The 19,828-nt window shown below is 43.9% G+C and overlaps 1 protein-coding gene across 3 annotated transcripts; it reads right to left on the bottom strand.

Moving 5' to 3' along the window:
- Positions 1–824: 824 nt before the first annotated feature.
- Positions 825–18,147, bottom strand: OCIAD2 (OCIA domain containing 2). Of its 3 annotated transcripts, none has more exons than XM_027056497.2 (8): positions 17,947–18,147; positions 15,696–15,823; positions 11,690–11,776; positions 11,301–11,397; positions 9,603–9,656; positions 6,276–6,323; positions 4,974–5,091; positions 825–3,196 (listed from the first exon to the last, which is right to left on the bottom strand). In XM_027056497.2, the coding sequence occupies exons 2-8, from the start codon at positions 15,759–15,761 to the stop codon at positions 3,115–3,117; spliced, it is 552 nt and encodes a 183-aa protein (XP_026912298.1). In that variant the 5' UTR covers positions 15,762–15,823; positions 17,947–18,147; the 3' UTR covers positions 825–3,114. The 3 variants fall into 3 exon arrangements, with proteins under 3 accessions (XP_026912298.1, XP_053073357.1, XP_026912311.1); XM_053217382.1 differs by lacking the exon at positions 17,947–18,147 and adding an exon at positions 15,904–16,027; XM_027056510.2 differs by lacking the exon at positions 11,690–11,776 and having other exon boundaries at positions 17,947–18,141.
- Positions 18,148–19,828: the final 1,681 nt, after the last annotated feature.

Here is a 19,828-nt window from a genome sequence, read left to right as displayed (position 1 = left end):
TGAAGTCGGGCGCTTAACCGACTGCGCCACCCAGGTGCCCCACCCCAAAAAATTTTTAAAAAAAGAATACCAACTCCAGAAAGACATAGAATTCTGTCAGTTGTGTTCACTGTTGCATTTCCAGGATCTACGACTGTGCCTAGGCACAGACTGGGTGCTCAGTAATTGAATATATGAAAGAATGAACATACAAAAACCAGAATCCTCACATAAAAACCTGTATTATTTGTTTTGAAAAGCTGGAAGATCTGGCAACAGTGGGCCCACATATTTGTGTGTGTTGTGGAAGAAGACTGGGTTTAACATGCCACTACACTAGTTCAGCTTCACTCGATTATCTGGTCCTGGACTTTGCTGCCTCTGGGTTAATCACGGAAATCTCTGCAAACTTTTGTTTTGTCTTTTGAGAGAGTGAGTGAGAGAGAGAGAGAGAGGGAGCAGGGAAGGGGTGGAGGGAGAGGGACAGAGAATCTTGATGCAGGGCTCGATCTCATGACCATGAGATCATGATCTGAGCCGAAATCAAGAGTCAGGCGCTCAACCCAGAGTCACGCAGGTGCCCCTGTTCAAACCTCAAATGTCTATGAAATCAAATTCTATAGTTGAGCTCTAACGTGGAAAAGTTTTGTTCATTACCAGATTGCATTAGTTGAACATCAAGAAAATGATCTGTATTTCATTGCTTAATCAAGTCATTCAAAATAACTGTTATTACTTTCATGACATTAACAGACAATAGATAAGTCATTTATTCTGACAGCAAGGGAAGAGAATATCTTTGCTTAAGTGAGACATTTTTTTAATGTTTATTTTTGAGAGAGAGAGAGAGAGAGAGAGAGCGTGCATGTGCATGCACACGCTCACATGAACAGGTGAGGGGCAGAGAGTGACAGTGAGAGAGAGAGAAGATCCAAGGTGGGCTCAGCACTGACAGCAGAGAGCAGATGCAGGGCTCAAACTCATGAACTGTGAGGTCATTACCTGAGCCAAAGTCAGATGCTTAACTGACTGAGCCCCTTAAGTGAGAATTTTTAAAATATATAAGCATTATATACAGTACCTCTTTTTTGTCTGTTTTTATCATGAAGGCAATGCTCTCATAAGCTTATGACTAGCTTGGTGACGAGTGTTGGTAATATCTAAATGCTGCAAGACAAATGCTACTCTTTTGACACATCTTCCTGCAAGAAACATTCTCCCCACGATACATGCTTCCTAATATACGCAATAGAGAAAGCAGCAAAATATTTGAGATTTCTTGGATGACCTTCCAGTTTTCTCTTTATTGATTTCCTTTCACCCCGTGAAAGGAAAGATCACTGTGATGAACTGTTTCAATGAATAACTTACCTGCTTAGGAAAAGCAGAGAGCCCAAACAATAAATCCAATTTGACTCAGGAGAAAATATGAAGACGTCAGCTATAAAAACAATGGGCCTTTTCAACAATAATAGATTCATCTTTTCCCAGTACCCCAAGACTGATTTCAACACTGACTTGCTGTGCTTGGCAATCTGAAGGTGTTCTGATCCCTGGGAAATCATTTTCTGGTTTGTAGGAAATAAATGTGCCTAGTTCTGAATTGTTGCCAATCACCCAGAGAACAGAGTCCCCACTAGTTCGCTGCCAGAGTCAGGAGTTCAACTGCATCCACGAAGCTAGGATTGTTGGCTTCTGATTTACAGAAATAGAACTTTATCAACTGCAAGACCAGGATATGTACTATGAAGGAGATGAAGTCAAAACCACACCATTTCAGGTACGCCTGGATGGTTCAGTCGGGTAAGCGTCCAAGTGTTGATTTCAGCTCAGGTCATGATCTCAAGCTTCGTGAGATCAAGTCCCACGTCAGCCTCTGTGCTAACAGATTCTCTGTCTCTCTCACTCTCTCTGCCCCTCCTAACACTTGTACTCTGTCTCTCTCTCAAAAATAAATGAACTTAAAAAAAAACAAAACCCTCCATGTCATACACTTAAGGTTCATGTAAAAAGAAAATTTCCCAAATATTTTTGATATTTAAAATGATATTTCAGATCAATTATTAACTTCTGATGAGATTTTCCTTTTTATACATGGTTTCAAGATGTATTAATACAAACAGCTACACGTACGCACAAGCGTGCACGCACACACACAAACCAGTGAATAAATGGCGACACATACATAAAGCATTTTCCTGAGAAAATGCGAAGATGCAAATTAAATGTTTATGAAGGTCTCAGACAACTCGCCATAAAATGCAAGGTCTCCAGTGGAAGAGGTTAGCTGGCTGGTTGGTTTGTTGGTTTTTTCATGCAGAAAACCTGGTAGGAGAATAGGAATCCAACTCCTGGGGTTGGATTGGCTGCTTCTGAGCTCCTTATAGCCCCAAAAGTTTATCATTCCGTGAATTCTTCAAGTGATCGTTCCCATAAACAAATTGTTCCTTGGGAGAAGGAGGGGCAGTTTGGAAAGTCAAGTTTAAGAACCCAGTTCTTTAATGCTGACCATGAGCATGCTAAACAAGTAACCTAAAGATGATGGGTTCTTCCAAAACTTCACCACACCAATGAGGCACAAAGTCATCTATGTCACTGAAAGGGCAGTGGATTCAAATTCTGACTCTTTCAAGGGAAATATTTTTTATCAACTTAAACATCTTGGTTCCTATATTTTAGAAAGCACTTCTCAAACCTATAAGACACAGTCTTTCTTGTCCCGTGTTTCTACCTCTATACACATTGGTTTTCTTTGGGGCATGGCTTCCCAAGTTCCTGAATATTCACTCCCATCCTGTATCCGCGATCTTAAAACCCTGGACAAAAGCAGAGTGAAAGAATGGATGGCCCAAATCAGCGAAGACTGGAAGCGCTTTTACTCAGCTGTAAGCAAGTTAAGGAATGCAATGTAATTTCTTTTTTGGTGTGTGAATGCCCCCGACAAGTTCTCAAATTGCAGACAAACATATACTGCTCACTTCAATTGAGAATCTTCCCCAGAAAGCATGTCCAAAAGAGAGAAGCACAATGTTTCTGTTCCACTATACATATGTTATTTTAAAGTACACTTGAAATTCTAAATGTGTACAAATTCAGAGAGAGGTTTAAGGAACTTCCAAAGCCATAGAGACAAGTTTAAGAAGCTGAAGGCTGAGAGCTTCCCTTCTCGTGTAATCCGTGCTTGATTTTGCACTCCTCACAGGTAAGCAGGCAGTGCCTAGAATGGAAGCAAAAACAGAAGTCTGTGCTTTGTCACTGGTTGGTCTATCTAGTCTTAACACAGCGTGACTGAGAGGCGTCTTCTATGTGGAAGTTCACCAGCCTATTTTTTTTTTTTTTAATTTATTTTGAGAGAGAGAGAGAGTGTGCGTGCAAAAGTGGGGCAGAGAGGGAGAATCTTAAGCAGGTTCCATGCTCAGCATGGAGCCTGACATGGGGCTCGATCCTATGACCCTGGGATCATGACCTGAGCCAAAAGAGAGTTGGATGCTTAACTGACTGAGCCACCCAGGTGCCCCTCACAAGTTCTAATATTTAAAGGAAAAACAGGAGTTGTCTCTTGGTTTGAGACCACCCCCCAGAATCTCATCCCCCCACAAAGGTCAATAATGATCTTCACATCTGATGTTGTTTTCACAGGTTTCATGCTGCCTTTCAAATAGAACCCTCTGTGACAAGTCAAGGTCTTGAAAGAAATGTGTTCCTAACACCAAACCTATCAGTACTATCATAGAAATAAGTACTATTTACTGGGCCCTCACTGTCATAAATAATCACTCCTATTCCTTGTAACATGCCACGAAAACAATTCTGATCACCATTTTCTACAGAGGAGGAAACTGAAAATCAGAGAGGGTAAGACACCTGTCCAAGGTTACACAGCTTTGTAAGCGGTAGAACTGGTTTTCACCTGGGTACTCTAACCACAGGGGTAATGTCCTTAACTCCAGAGTCCCTCGGCTGACACCTCTGAATGAGAATCGCAATACACGCCAACCTAGAAGTGTTCTGAGAAGTCCCGCTGTAAAGAAACCTGTTCAAATCCGGTGTGACCCCGTGATCGTAGAAGCCATGTCTGCTGATGAAGGTATTCGTTAGAGACCTGCACGATGTCCCGAACACAGTAAGTGCTCAATGTTGAGCAAATGAAACAGGTAATTATTATTGAATAGCAACAGCTCAAAAATTGAGAGTTAAAGAGGTTTTTTTCAACATAGAGATATTTTAAAAGTTGTCTAATATTGTAAGTGGTGAAAAGGCCTTATTTAACTTTTTATAATTATTTTCATTACAATCCCTCAGTCAAAGGGGTGTCTGGGTGGCTCAGTCGGTTGAACATCTGACTCTTGATTTTGGCTCAGGTCATGATCTCATGGTTGTTGAGTTTGAGCCGCACAGTTGTGGGATCAAGCCCCACGTTGGGTTCCATGCTAAGCATGGAGCCTGCTTGAGATTCTCTTTCTCTCTCTCTGCCCCTCTCCACTGCTTGTGCACACACGTGCTTGCTCTCTCTCTTTTATTTTCTCCAATAAAAATAATAAATAAATGAATAAATAAAAACAGTCCCTCAGCCAAAAAGATTACAAACCTGTTGCAATGACACGGATGGATCTAGAGAGTATTATGCTAAGTGAAATAAGTCAGAAAGACAAATGCCATATGATTTCATTCATATGTGGAATTTTAGAAACAAAACAAGTGAGCAAAGGGGAACACATTGAGAGAGAGAGAGAGAGAGGGAGAGAGAGACAAATTAAAAAACAGACTCTTAACTATAGAGAACAGTCCGATGGTTACCAGGGGGGAGCTGGGTGCGGGGGCTGGGGGAAGCAGGTGAAGGGGATTAAGAGTACACTTGACATGATGAGCACTGGCTAATACATGGAGCTGTTGAATCACTGTACTGTACCCCTGAAACTAATAGAACACTGTGCATTAATTACTCTGGAATTAAAATTTAAGAACTTAATAAAAATTTTTAAACAGTTACAAACCTGTTATGCCCTGGACCAAAACCAGCCCCACGGAGCTGATCTTCGACGGAATGGAATTTACTCTGGCACACTCGTATGTATGATGCCTTTCCAAGGGCAAATCCCAAGATACCCGCGACTGTAAAAGCAGGTGTGGAAAGATAATTGAAAAGCTCAGCATCGCCTCTATTAATTATCTTCTAGAACTTTCTACATTAACAGTAGTAATTCTTACATGAAAAGTACCGTGATAAATCAACGAACAAAACCTCTGACAATGAGTCTCCCTATTAAAGAGCAGGATTGGGAAATGGAGGCTTTCTGAGCTCCTCAGTTTTGAGCTGGTGGTGGAAGGGCCAGGATAGAGCCAGCAATGGTGCTGTCTCCGAGGCAGGCAGCCAGTGGGAGGCCCAGGTGGCAAACAAATGCCTGAGGCCCCAGGGCAGGGAGGGGTGGGCTTTGGGCGGTGGCCATAGGTGGCTTCCAAATCATGGGGCACGAAAGGCCCTTAATTCTCTTGATGGGTTACAGTAGGGGCAGCGGCACTCCATCTTGCCTGCAGGGAAGAGAGCTCACGAGGCAGGGGGAATCTCCTATGGGAGAAATGTCCAACCTGCTCTTCTTGCTGGGAATGAGGTTTCAGACCCTGAACTGGAACGCGTCCTCCTTGTACATAACGGGTCTGTGTATGAGTGGAAGAAGATGAAACCCCAAGTTTGTGGGAAATGTATTACTAGAAAGTCTCTGATTTTTAAAAATTATTCATTTGGTAGGTCCATTATAGAAAATATCCTGGGGATGCCTGGGTGGCTCAGTCATGATCTCGCGGTTTGCGAGTTTGACAGCCCAGAGCCTGGAGCCCACTTCGGATTCTGTGTCTCCCTCTCTCTCTCTCTGCTCCTCCCCCACTCATGCTTTGTTTCTCTCTCTCAAAAATAAATAAACATTAAAAAATAAAAAAAAAAAAAAAAAGAAAATATAGAAAAAACCCGGCTAACTAGCCAAAAGAAGAGAATGACAGGCCCTAATGGCTCTATCATCCAGAGGCTCTGCTTGGTCTCCTCTTGTATGTTGTGCCCATGCCTCTGAGTCCAGGCTTTAACGAGGCCTAAGGTGGAGTCCCTACTGCTCAGTCTTATATCAGAAAGTGTTGAATGAACTAAGAACTTCAAAGCGACAAAAAAACAGACTGATTTTTCAGAGAGTCAACGCAGGCAGTTTGTTAACCTGACATTCATATCTCCAGTTGCTATAAACATCTTGTTTAAAAAAAAAAAAAAATGAATCTTTTTAGGGTTTGTTTTTTTAACTTCTATAACTTACGTGCAACTTTGGGCAATGATCCAAATCTTGGATTAGATGCTAAATAACCTAAGAAGTAATATATAAATACATTATTATTACATTTTATACCTTATTTAAATTTATAAAATGTAAATAAACCTTTAAAGTAAATCTTGATATACACAGATTCTTAAAGAGATGATTTTTTAAAAGTTATAAGGCAATTCTTAATTGAACTTAACTCTCAATCATTTTTAGCAAGTAGCAACGTATTAGTAGCTTTAATGTACAGAAAAAGAACATGAAACAGACCATTTAAGACTAATTTAAATATATTAAGGGGGGGCGCCTGGCTGGCACAATCCGTAGAGAATGCAACTCTAGATCTTGGTGTTCTACGTTCAACCCCCACATGGGGTGTAGAGACTACTTAAAAAATAAAATTTAAAAAAAATTGTATCAACGCAAAGAGGGGGCTAACAATCTAGTTCCAAGCAATTAGGCATAGTCCCCTCCCCTTTTTAAGTAACTCAACACGAAGTCTCAGTTTAGAGATTCACAGTATATGTATCATAATTTTAAAATGAAAACAATAAAACCTATGGAAGGCAGAGTAATGGTCTCCTAAAGATGTCCACATCCCAATCCCTGGAAACTATGAAGAAAATGGGATTAAGGTTGCTAATCGAGTAATTTTAAAATAGGAAGATTATCCTGGATTATCTGGGTGGACCCAATGTAATCAAGATGCAATCATCTTGAGGGCCACCTGGGTGGCTCAGTCAGTTAAGTGCTGACTTTGGCTCAGGTCATGATCTCGTGGTTTGTGAGTTCGAGCCCCGCATTGGGTTCTGTGCTGACAGCTCAGAGCCTGGGGCCTGCTTCAGATTCTGTGTCTCCCTCTTTCCCTGCCCCTCCCCCGCTTATGCTCTGTCTCTCAAAAATGAAATAAACATTAAAAACATTAAAAAAAAAGATGTAATCATCTTGAATATGGAAGAGAGATTCAGAAACATATCATGGCAGTATGAGAAGATCTTGCCTCAGTGTTGCTGGCTTCACAGACAGAGGAAGGGGCCATGAGCCAGAGAATGTGGGTGGTCTCTAGAAGCTGGAAAGGGAAAGGAAGCCCCATTCCCCCCCTCACTCCCCCCCCCCCCCCCAAGGAATGCAGCATTGCCAACACTTTGATTTCAGCCCAGTGAAACCCATTTTGGACTTTTGACCTCTGAAACCCCGAGATAAGCAATTTGTATTGTTTTAAGCCACCATATTTGTGGTAATTTATTATAGCAGCCATGGAAAATTAATATACAAACCTGGAAAGGTATATCTGTACACATGCAGAAAACTGTAGATTTTAAGCAGTTTAATATTTATAAAACATAACCCCTATAGATGTCATGGCCATATTTTTTTGTTGTCAGAAGTGGTCTGATGAAGGCTTGTTACGGATTGATGAATATATTTCTATAAAAAGGCTACCTTGAAGTTATAAAAATGAAATTATATTTAACAAATCACCTTTAAAGACAAGAATAATATTGAGTGAAATGGGATTCTCCTGGATATGTGACATATGTGGTCTCTGACACCCCACAAGGAACTAGAACATTTTCCCTCATGTTTGCTGGGTACAAATAGTCTTTTAAAAATCCTGGTAATTGGGGCACCTGAGTGGCTCAGTCAGTTAAGCGTCCCACTTGATCTCAGCTCAGGTCTTGATCTCAGGCTTATGAGTTCAAGCCCGCATTGCACTCTGTGCTGCGCATGGAGCCTACTTTAAAAAAAAAAAATCCTGGTAATCAGCAGTGTTTAGTATAGTGGTCTTCAACAAGGCCAGGTACCTTCTTGTTATCTGGGGACCAAGCAATGTCTATGGAGGCTCTGGTGAGATGGAGAGAGAAGAAAGAAGAGAGCGAGAAAGGGAGAACAGACAGGAAAAGTGGAAACCTCTAAGAGGCAGGAAGAGGTTATGTGGGGAGGTGCTGGGCGGCTGCTAGTTCTCTCGATCTGTTGCTCAGATTAGACAGGGTCCCTTCCTTAGGCAGATGTAGCCTCTTGCATGCAGCCTCTTGCCATGAGGAATGGCGTGATGGACAGAGTTTGGGTGGATTTCAGTGTGACTTACCTCCTTGGAGCACAGCTGGGCGGGAAACAATCTGTCTAACCATACCTGGAGCCCCTGGGAGACACAGGGACTCTGGCCCAGAGAAAGCCGCTGCCTCAGTATCCTGTGGCTGCTGTAACAACTCACCACAAACTCAGTGGTTTAAAGCAACACAAATTTGTTACCTTATAGTTCTGGAGCTCAGAGGCTCAAAATGGGTCTCACTGGGTGACAGATCATTTGGGCAGCTACACCAAAATATGGCAGACTGGGTGGCTTAGCAACAAAAGAAATTTATTTCTCACAGTTCTGGAGGCTGAAGTCCAAGATCAGGTGCCAGCATGGTTGGGTGAGGGCCCTCTTCGGGGTTGCAGACTTCCTGTTGCATCATTATGTGATGAAAGGGGCCCGGGGAGCTCTGTGGGATCTCTTTTACAAGGCACTAATCCCTTCATGATGGCTCCACCCCTGCCCAAGGCCCCCTTCCTAATACCATCACACTGGGCCTTAGGAGTTCAACAAGTGAATTTGGGGTGACACAAATATTCAGACCACAGCACTGGGCTAAAATCAAGATAGTAGTAGGGCCGCATTCCTTTCTGGAAGTTCTAGAGTTTCTCTCGTTTCCAGCTTCCAGAGGCCAGCCACATCCCAGACTCCTGGGCCCCTCCTCTGTCTTCATAGCCAACAGTGTGGAACTGAGCCTTTCTGGTGCTGCCATCCCCCTGGTTCCGTCTTCTCATCCACCCTTGCATTTTTAATGACCCTTTGATTACACTGGGCCCATCTAGATAATGCAGAAAAATCTATTTAAAAAAATTTTTGTTAATGTTTATTTTTGAGAGAGAGAGAGGGAGACACAGAATATGAAGCAGGCTCCAGGTCTGAGCTGTCAGCACAGAGTCCGACGCGGGGCTCAAACCAACAAACCGCGAGATCATGACCTGAGCCGAAGTCGGATACTTAACGGACTGAGCCACCCAGGCGCCCCAATAATCTCTCTATTTTAAGGTCAGCTGATGAACAGCTTTAATTCGTCTGCAACTTTAATTTCCCTTTGCCACGCAACTTAATATAGCCACTCCTTCTGGAGATTAGGACATCTTCGGGAGAGGGGGTGCTTAGGCTGAAAATAAGCAAAAACCTGCATACATAAATCTTCCACCAAAAAACAAATGCCAAGTGCCAAAAAGCTACCAGGAGCATCACTGAAACCTGGGCTCTCAAGTCGAACAATAACTGATTCTGAATCTTACCGTGGTGGACTAGTCCTTGGGTGGCGAGCATGCTCACAAGAGAAAAAGGCAGAGCTGCAAAAGAAAGATGCGGTTCAATATCGCTAGTTTAAAACTTGGCACCTCACCCAGAAGTCAGGGGAAATTAGCCTGTGTTTTCTTCTCTTATCTACCTTGGCAATGAGGTGTTAGTCATTTGTTATTTTACTTATTCAACAAGTATTTATTAAGCACCGCATGAAGAATTTTCTTGAGATCTGTCCCAGTCACTCAGCAGGGAGGCACAGCATTACCATGACAAAACCTAGCCCCGTGCCACTCCAGCTCTGACACCCGCCTTTAGGGACCGCCCACCACGCACCAGATGCTGAGCGCCAGACAACAAAGGTATCTTAGTGAGAGTGCACACTTAGCCGCTGAATCTGGGAGTCGCCTTTAGCTGTCTTTTGAAAATTTCAATCCTACAGAAAAGTTAAAAAACAATACACTAAACTCCGGCATACCTGATCTAGGACCGTTCCCAGCTTTTGTCTCAGAGGATATTTTGGATATGTCACAATTTGGATATGTCTATGTTCTGAAGATTATGAGATTATCACATTCATGTTAAACATGGGCGGTGCTGAGCTATGATTTTTAAAACAGGCAAGTTAGTTTGGCAAAGGCAGTATCTAGTTCTATCAAAACGCAACACTTCTTCCAAGAGCAGAGAGCACTGATCAACATCCAGCTCCTCCCAGCAAGAGAAAAATCAAATAGCAACCAATGTTTCCACTCATATCTACCTGATGGGAGACAAATGGGTCATACTGAAATGTTAATCTACTAGTGCTTACTTAAATTACTTATTCATAGGTTGTAAAAAAAAAAAAACAAAAAAAACAAAAAACAAACTTGTGAATTTCTAGGAGCACAATCAAGAATCATAAAATATAATATCAAGTTCTAAAGTATTGCTTCCAATTCCAAAACAATTGATATTGAACTTGAATGATTTGAGAAATGAAAAAAATGTGTATTTCAAAGTATAAATTATCCCAATGCTGCAAAACACTGGGACTAAATCTATGGGCTCTATTATGACATTTTCAAATGACAAATCATGAATTTTTTAAATTGGAAGAGACCTTAACGCGCAGCATGAATTCACACCCTCGCCTTATATAAGGCCCAGCAAGAGGAAGTGAATCAGCAGAAAAGGTTATTTCAGAGACATTGTAAGAGAATTATTATTAACGGAATGTTGCCACTTTTTACTCGTATCACAAACATTTTAATGTTTATTTATTTATTTATTCTTATTCCACAAATATTTAATAGGCAATTTCTATATGTGTAGTGCTGTGCTTGGCTCTGGGATGAAGCAATGAACCTGATATTGTTTCCAAACTCAATGAAAGTTTAGTGAAATGTAGGAGGGTCAAATCTTTCCAGAAATTCTAAATAACACTCTTGGCACACGTCCTTGGTCACACGGAGGAAAGTGTGTATCACTTCTTGCTACGTGAGGGAAGGTGTTCCTACATCAGGTATGACCTCTGCACTTAAAAGGGCTTCAATATGGATTTAGAATCGAAACAGCCACTGATATGTAAAGTTCTTCAGGGAATTATGCAGTCTCTGCTCAAAAGGGACTCGTTACCATAATTCTACTGTGATATTTGCGCAGTTTATTGCAGCAAATATGGTGTTAGCAAAGATTAAGAGGGGTTCAATTACCTCTCTTCCAGAAGCTTTCTTCTTGACACTCTCGGATAATCTTTGAAATCTCTCCTCTGTGGATGTGCAGTTTTGATTTTGGACAAAATAATAGACTCTGCAAGGAAAGTTATGTGGTGAGTTGACTGAAATCATTAGAAAAGCATCTGCTGTTTTCTCTAGAGGAGGGCAGGGAGGTCTCTTCACTCAGGTCACACAGCGTGTGTCCTGTGTGGCTGCCAGCAGAGTAATGACCAGTCTCAGCCAGTGCCTTCCAACTGGGAACGCTGGGTGGGTTTAGGCAAGGAAAGCATCCCAGCTGCAGAAGCAGAGTGACTCATGGACTCGCGAGTATGGAGCAGATATCTGGTCACAATGAATCACTGTCGAGGCCACATTTTCTTTCTTACCCCCAGCTTCCGTCCATGCGGCTCATCCTGCCCGCAATGCTCCTCACTCCCTTTGCCTGCCTGGTATCCTTGAGACCCAGTTGCCTCCTGGGTGAAGAAGAGATTTCCCCCAAAGCACAATGTTTCCATCTCTGGGATCCCATTCAGGGCAGTGTACTACAAGTTAGCTATTTATAGATCTGCATTCCAATTCATCTGTTTATACTTCTGTATGCATTTTTAGGCTAAGAACTCGCCAACAAACGACTTTTTGTCATCATACTCTATCTTAACAGGTTTCTTTTTTACACATTCATAAGTGGTCTGCACGTAATTTCTGATGGGATGACCAACATGGTTTAAATGATCACTTTTACTAGATCTATTCTTTTTATTGTGTTGATATGCTATAATCTGGACTAACTCCCATCATATACCACCCTTCCCCTTTTGTGGGTATATATTACTCACTCACTCTTACTTCCATTCTCTATTCTCATATTCTCCTCTATCACTGCCATTCTGGGGGCTTAATGCCGATCATTTGTTGGTATGCATTGCTGCAAAATGTTCACTGTTATGGGTGCATGCATTTTTTTTATGCAAATGGAAGTTTTGTATATTTAATTGTACTTTAAATGTTAAAAAATATTTTTAATGTTTATTATTTATTTTTGAGAGATACAGAGGGTGTGCAGGGGAGGGGCAGAGAGAGAGAGGGAGACACAGAATCTGAAGCAGGCTCCAGGCTCTGAGCTGTCAGCACAGAGCCTGATGCGGGGCTCGAACCCATGAACCGTGGATCGTGACCTGAGCCAAAGTTGGAAGCTTAACCGACTGAGCCACCCAAGCGCCCCTTAAAATGTTTTCAACTCAGCTCTATGCTTTTAAGATCCATCCATGTTGCTTACATATCTAGTTCACTGTTCCAACTGCTGGCTAATTCTCCAGGATGCTTCCTGGAGGATGTTTCCTCACCAGGGTATGTCTCCTTACAGTCCCCTGTGAGAATATTTCTCAGATATACCCCTAGAAGTAAAATACAGGGCATGTGTATTCCCGATTTGACAAAGTCTCGCTAGAGTTCTCTCCCTAATGGCTGCATTGTACTTACCCACACCAGCAGTCTTGAACATTCCTCTATGCCTACAGACCCCACCTAGGGGCCAGTGAAGCTGGACTCTAAGCAGGTTAAAGAACAAAAGCTTGGAATATTTGGCATTATCCGGTTTTCTAAATGTTGACAGTCCAATAGGTATAAATGTTAATATTTTATTCTTATCTGCACTTCTCTGATAACTAATGTGTTTGAGAATCTACATATTCTTCAGCCACAACGCCCTTCTCCTCGAATGTTGGGGCAATCCCTCAACTGAACCTGGGCTGTGCTCTTTTGTTATATGGTAGTTCAATGCTTTTTGATTGTGGTAACACACACATAATACTTACAATTTCAACCATTTTAAAGTAGACAATCTACGGCACTGAGTCCACCCACAATGTTGGGCAGCCACAACCACTAATTCCAGAACTTTTTCATCACCCCCAAAGGAAATTCCATACTCATTAAGGAGCCTCTCCTCATTTCCTGCTCCCTCCAACCCTTGGCTCCCTGGCGATCACTAATCTGCTTTCTGGCTGCACAGATTTGCCCGTTTGGGGTAGTTTTATGTAAGTGGTGTCATACAGTATGTTTCTTTTTGTGGCTCTCTTTTCTCCCTTTGCATGATGTTTTTATGGCTCATCCATGTTCTAGCACGTGTCAATAATTCATTCCGTTTTGTGGCTCAATAACATCCCATTGCATGGATATACCACATTTTGTTTCTCCAGTCATCTACTGATAGATATTTGGGTCATTTCTACCTTTCGGCTGTTGTGAATAGAGCTGCTACAAACTGTTTGAACACCTGTTTTCAATTCTTCTGACCCATACGGTAATTCTATGTTTAACTTACTGAGAAGCTGCCAAACTGTTTTCCCACCAACAAAGTATGAGAGTCCCCACCTTTCCACATCCTTGCCAACACTTCTCATTTTCTGTTTTGTTTCTTTTCAAATTAGCACGTTAAAATTCTCAATATGAATTATTTCATTAATTTAAGCTAAATAAACTAAATTGTTTCTGTTTTAAATTATGGTCATGCTAGTGATTGTGAACGGTACCTCATTGTGGTTTTGATTTGCATTTCCCTAATGACCAATGACATTGGTCATCTAGTCATTTGCTTGTTGGCCATTCACATATATTCCTTGGAGAAATACCTATTTAAGTCCTTCGCCCATTTTTCTGATTGGGCTGTTTGTCTCTTTGATGTTGAGCTGTAAAAGCTCTTTGTATATTGTGGATAATAGACCCTTGCCAAATATGCATTTGAAAATAATTTTTTCCATCCTCTGGGTGGTTCATTCGTTTTTAAAAAAATTTTTTTTAATGTTTATTTTTGAGAGACAGAGAAAGAGACAGAGCATGAGTGGGGGGTAGGCAGAGAGAGAGGGAGATACAGAATCCGAAGCAGGCTCCAGGCTCTGAGCTGTCAGCACAGAGCCTGATGTGGGGCTTGAACTCACGAACCGTGAGATCATGACCTGAGCCGAAGTCGGAGGCTTAACTAACTGAGCCACCCAGGTGCCCTTCATTCATTTTTTAAAAACAAATTTTATTTAATTTGCTCCTTACTATATTAGTCACACTTGTATCTCCTTGTTTGTGAATTATTTATGTAAGACCTCTGCCGTTTACCTCTTGGATTTTTCATGTTTTTCTTGAGGTGCAGTTCTTTCACTTTTGAGTTTTGCCTTGCTGATTTTGCCAATATTCATTTTTGGACTCTTTGTAGTAGATAACAATGTGGATGACGGCCACCGTTTCTTGAGTACTTTTCCACGGGCCAGGCACTGTGCCAAGCACTTTACATGCATGATGACAGGTGGGAAGACCTCACGGCCCCTATGCCTTCAGAGTTCTATAAACAACTCAAGCAGGTGACCTCTGTCTTCTTTCTCTATAACTCCCCACAGCACAGCGCCCGGCTGACGGTGGTCAGGGTGAGTGAGTCACGGGGTGAGAGAGGGAGCTCTTCTCACCCTCGACTTACCTTAGTTCCTCAGCAAGCACTCCTTATCGCAGTGTAAATATCTCCTCTTGGTTCTGCCTATGGCTGCAGCAGGGGTGGGGCACATCTCCCTCCCTCCTTTGTCCCAAACACACACATATATATGCATCCAGACTCAGGGACCCTGACTACCACACTTGCTGTGAGTCCTGCAGTCAAGACCGGTGCTCCCGCACAGTCTCCACAGAGGAGTTCTGGTGACCCTTTCCTGTAGAGCCATAAATGTTTCATGGTTCTCTATTTCACAGAGGCAACTCGGGTGTCTAAATTCTTTTCCTTGTGACTGCGTGTCATTTGTCTGTTAACCTCTCCTCAACTTTGCTCCTTCAACATCACCCCCCTTCATAAACTCATTTTATCTGGGAAAGTTGATGCTGGAGAACAGGAACTCCATTTTCTCATCACAATACTTTCTCTTTGCTTCATTTACGTGTCCCCGAAACATATACTATTCCTTCTGAACAATTTGAAATATTGTGCCCGTGTTAACACTAGGGTTCTCAATCTGATCACTAATTTAGTGGTTAAGGAACACCTGTCAGCAGCATAGATCAGTATGATTAGCCCTGGTAACAAAAATGTAAAAGCAGGCATGATGTATCATTCTGTTAGATTCAGTTAAGACTTTTGCTCTGCTAAAGGAAACCTCTTCAGTCCTTTACAGCCTATGTAAGAGTCAGGCTAGATTCTAAACAGGGAAGAATAAAGAAAGGATTTTATAAGTAAAAACTGAAAAGGCTCCTTTTCAAGGAAGCTAGAAAAATAGTTTCCTTCCCCACTCCATTGTCTCTGCGCCCATCCAACAAAGTGCCAGACTGCAAAAAGTAAGATGACTGGCCAAGGATGAGGTCTAAGGAAGGTTCTGGATGATGTTCCTCTTCAGGTGGCAGACGTCCAAATTAAAAATATACCTGCTTGCTTGGTGGTGGCAAATGGGGGCCTTTATCTTGATTTCCATGAGTAGACACCGAAGCCATGATGACTTTGTCTCTGCTTCTCTTCTCGTTGAGCGTACTCAGCTTATTCGTTGACGCGAAGTCTAAGGAAAGTAGAAGGGAGTCACTATGCCGTGGCTGAATGTTTAAATCAACCTTAAAAACACCCTTAGTATCAACTCACCAATTTGGAAAACTTATTTTCATTTTATCATTAGTCTTCATCTCCAGCCACCTGCGAAACTCACAGTCTAATGCTTCTTCCCCACCAACGCACACAAATTAACTCACCTAGTGACAGATTAGATTTAGAGTGTAGTGAAATGGCACTATGCACAGTGCTACTACTTAAAACTTGTGTCCTAAAAAAAGTTTCAATTCATTACAAGGTCACTAGGTATGACAAATATTTATGGAGGGCCTACTATGTACCAGACCAGGGAATACAAAGATGGATAAAACAAATCAGTGCTGAAGGAGCTCCGGGTCTAAAGGGGAAGAAAGACAAGTCAGCAGTTACACAATAGGCAAAGGGCTCCGTTACAGGTACGTACAGGGTACTAAGGAAGGAGAAAGAAAGGTCTATTCTCTCCAGTCAGTTCTGAAGACACCAAAGGCTAAGATTTTTGAGCTTTCAAGGGGTGGGTGGGCTCCAGAGGCAGGAAGACCAGTTTGGAAGGTAATATATTGTCCAGCCAAGGAACTGAAAAGACCTGAACCAAGACCACGTGGAAGGACGGAGATGATAAATCTGAGTTTGGAAATGCTGGATATGGGTGCCTGTGGGTGCATACATTGGAACTAGCCAGCAGGAATTAGAATATTTGATAATTTGGGTCTGGAGTTACAGATTAGGCATAGGCTGAAAAAATGAATTTGGGAGGTGCCATCGTAAAGATGATGGGTAAAGCAAGAAACATGAATAAAATGATCTACAAAGAGTATTGGAAGATGTGAGCTTTGAGGCCAAGGGCATACCAACAAGAGAAGAAAAACAAAACAAAACAAAACAGGCCAAGGAAATGACTGAGAAGGAATAGTTGATACAGAGGGGTAGGAATTTCTAAAGGAGAGAATGAATTATCAGTATCACATGGCTCAGAAAAGTGATTTGGCAATGTTGGGCATAGTCCAGGTGGACCCCACCCCACTCCTCACCCCAACAATGGCCACTACACTCAATAGCCCTGGATTCTATTTCCCTGCAAAGTAAATATCATACACATTTCAGTTTCCTACTAAAATGCCAGGCATATGAGCCAAGGGGACCCTTAGTTGTACCACGTTTCACCTCAGATATCTAATGTTATTATAGAGGCAGCATGATGATACCCTACAGTGAAAAGTCTTGAAATCAGAGACCCGAGTTCAGATCCCGACTCTACTCCTCACTAGCCTTGTGCTTTGAGGCAAGTGATTGAATGTGTCTGTGCCTCAGCATTCTCACCTGTTACGTGGGGGTAATGGATACAGCAAGGGGCTTGAGGGGCTATTGCAAGGATGAGGAAGGAAGACGAGGGAGGAGTCCATAAACCCCAGCTCAGGACCCTGCGCACCGCGGGCGGATGAGCAGTAAAGGGCAAGCTGTCAAGAGTGGCCCTGGGCACTCTATTTCTTGAGGATCTTCAGGAAGCCTTTGCTGACCTAAGGCCAAATTAGATAGTCTTTGCTTAGGCATTGGGCCGCTGCCTCAAATCCGGAAGCAAGGACACCACATCTCAGCTTTGGGGGTCCCCTCAAACCCAGTGAATCATCAGTCCACATCTGAGCAAACCTCCCGGGAGCGTGCTGCCTTCCAGGTGCAGCTCCCGCCACCATGCCCGGGGCTGGTTTGGCGTCCCTCTGCTTCCCCAGTGCTTGGGGTTGCAGGGGTGCTGGCAGCTGGGCAGTGGGAGGGAGGCCCGCAGCAGCACGAGGAGGGGTGCTAGCTCAGACGGACAGCGGAGGGGGTCGCCGCACTTTCTGGCGGCGGAGGAGGGAAGCCGGAAACAGCCCGCAGGACTCTACCTCGATCTACACCCTGAGGCCACCTGCACAACCCCAAACGTCCTACGTTTGCCCGATGTCGGCCGGAGCCCGAGCCAGGAGAGGAGGGGCTGGAAGGGGCGACTCTAGATGTCCCACCCCTGAGGACCCCGGCGGTAAAGCGGCAGAGGAGCGCCCCCCCTCCTTCCCGCTTCTCGCAGTCCCTCCCGCTGTCGCCCGCGGTCACCCGGGGCGGGCTCACCTGCGTAGGTAGGGACCCGTCGCTGGCCGCGCCTGGGGGCCCGCGGAGCCGAGCCCAGACCGCCTCCTTGCGCGGCCGCAGCTGCAGCGGGACTGCTCCCGCCTCCCGGCGCCGTCCCCGCGCCTCGGCCGCCTCCCTGCCGCCGGGCCCCCGCCTCTTTCCCGAGCTGCCCGCGCAGCTCCTTCCTCCTCTTGCTCCGCCCCTCGGCTCGCACGGCGAGTGCACCCAACCCCCGCCTTTCTCCGCGGTGACGTCAGCGCCCGCTCGCCAGCGCTCCGGCTGAAACGCTGCTCTCGGAGGCTCCCACCCCCTCACGAGTCTGGACACCTGGTAGGTTCTACCTCCTCGACGTTCAGAGAACTTCTTTCATCCCAACAAGAACTGCAACTACCATCTACCGAACACTGTCCCTAGGCCAGGTGTTCACATGCACTTACAGGCGAGCCTTCCTTCCTTTTTTGCGGGGGGGGGGGGGGGTATAATTGACATATACCATTATATTTCAGATGTAAAACCTCATGATTAGATATTTGCGTACATTGTGAAATGATCACACTAAGTCTAGTTGACGTGGCTCACTATACAGTAACCAAAACCAATTCATTTTTCCCCCTTGGGATGAAAACTTTTAAGATCTACTCTCTCGGCAACTTTCAAATAGGCAATGCAGTATTATTAACTGTAGTCACCATGCTGTACATTACAAGCCCATGATTTACTTATTTTATAACTGAAGTTTGTACTTTTTGACCCCTTTCGCTCATTTCACCCATCCACGTGGAATCCTTTTTACAACCTTTAGAGCGAGTACTGTCATCTTCATTTTATAGAGTAGGCAGGTGTTGTGCAAGGCCTGGGACTTTGGAGTCAAAGCCAGGTCAGCCTGGCTCCCAAGCCTTCTCTTTCTATTATTCTCTGTCCCTGTGCTCTGGCTGCCTGCCACTACCAACGGCTGACACTGACACTGACACTGAGGGAAAGCTGCCGGGTGCCTTTGTCATCTTTATCACTCACCCCAACCTCCTCATCCTTGTAAGCTGAGCATCTTCCCCTGGGATGCCCAGCACTGGGGCTCAGAGAGTGTGTTGACTTAGAAGTCAGGTTTGGGGCGCCTGGGTGGCGCAGTCGGTTAAGCGTCCGACTTCAGCCAGGTCACGATCTCGCGGTCCGTGGGTTCGAGCCCCGCGTCGGGCTCTGGGCTGATGGCTCAGAGCCTGGAGCCTGTTTCCGATTCTGTGTCTCCCTCTCTCTCTGCCCCTCCCCTGTTCATGCTCTGTCTCTCTCTGTCCCAAAAATAAATAAAAAACGTTGAAAAAAAAAAAAGGTCAGGTTGTAAGTCAAGTAGAAGGCCCTCATCATTTCTCACTGTTTCCTACCATCCTGATTGGTCTCTAATGCCTCTGGCTCTCCACAGTCCTCACCCCCTCTCTAGCCCCTCCACCAGCCACCCCTGCTTGCTTTCTATTCTTCTTTCTTCAAGATGGCGCAGCTCTGCCCACCTGAGGCCTGGCATGGAGCCTCTCCCTAACTGGAGTCCCCACTCCATCAATCCTGTCCTGGTTCGTTCATACTCATCCTTCTCTGACTTTTCCTCAGAAAGCCTGACTTGACCCCCCCATCAGACAAAAGTAGGTCTCCCTTCTCTTTCAAAGCAGGATGCTCCATTGTTTTCTTCCATAACGCTTATCATGAATTGTTATTATATACTTTTTAAAAAGTTTATTTATTCTGAGAGAGAGAGAGTGGGGGAGAGACAGAGAGAGACAGAGAGAGAATCTCAAGCAGTCTCCTCACTTCCAGAAAGAACCTACCACGGGACTTGATCTCATGACTGTGACATCACGACTTGAGCTGAAATTGAGTCAGTCACTTAACCAGCTAA

Source organism: Acinonyx jubatus, chromosome B1 (genome assembly GCF_027475565.1).
Source record: "Acinonyx jubatus isolate Ajub_Pintada_27869175 chromosome B1, VMU_Ajub_asm_v1.0, whole genome shotgun sequence".
NCBI classification, from domain to species: Eukaryota; Metazoa; Chordata; class Mammalia; order Carnivora; family Felidae; genus Acinonyx; species Acinonyx jubatus.
The sequence above is the reverse complement of the archived record's forward strand: the minus strand, read 5'-3'. Positions and strand labels throughout refer to the sequence as shown.

Bases quoted from the DNA above. Each gene is read 5' to 3' on its own strand.
- OCIAD2 (XM_027056497.2), bottom strand. From the start codon at position 15,761: ATGGCTTCGGTGTCTACTCATGGAAATCAAGATAAAGGCCCCCATTTG. The intron at 9,657-11,300 runs GTAATTGAACCC...TTTCTTTTGCAG, and splicing joins AGAAAGCTTCTGGAAGAGAG to CTCTGCCTTTTTCTCTTGTG. The intron at 5,092-6,275 runs GTAAGTTATAGA...CTGCTTTTACAG, and splicing joins ATCATTGCCCAAAGTTGCAC to TCGCGGGTATCTTGGGATTT.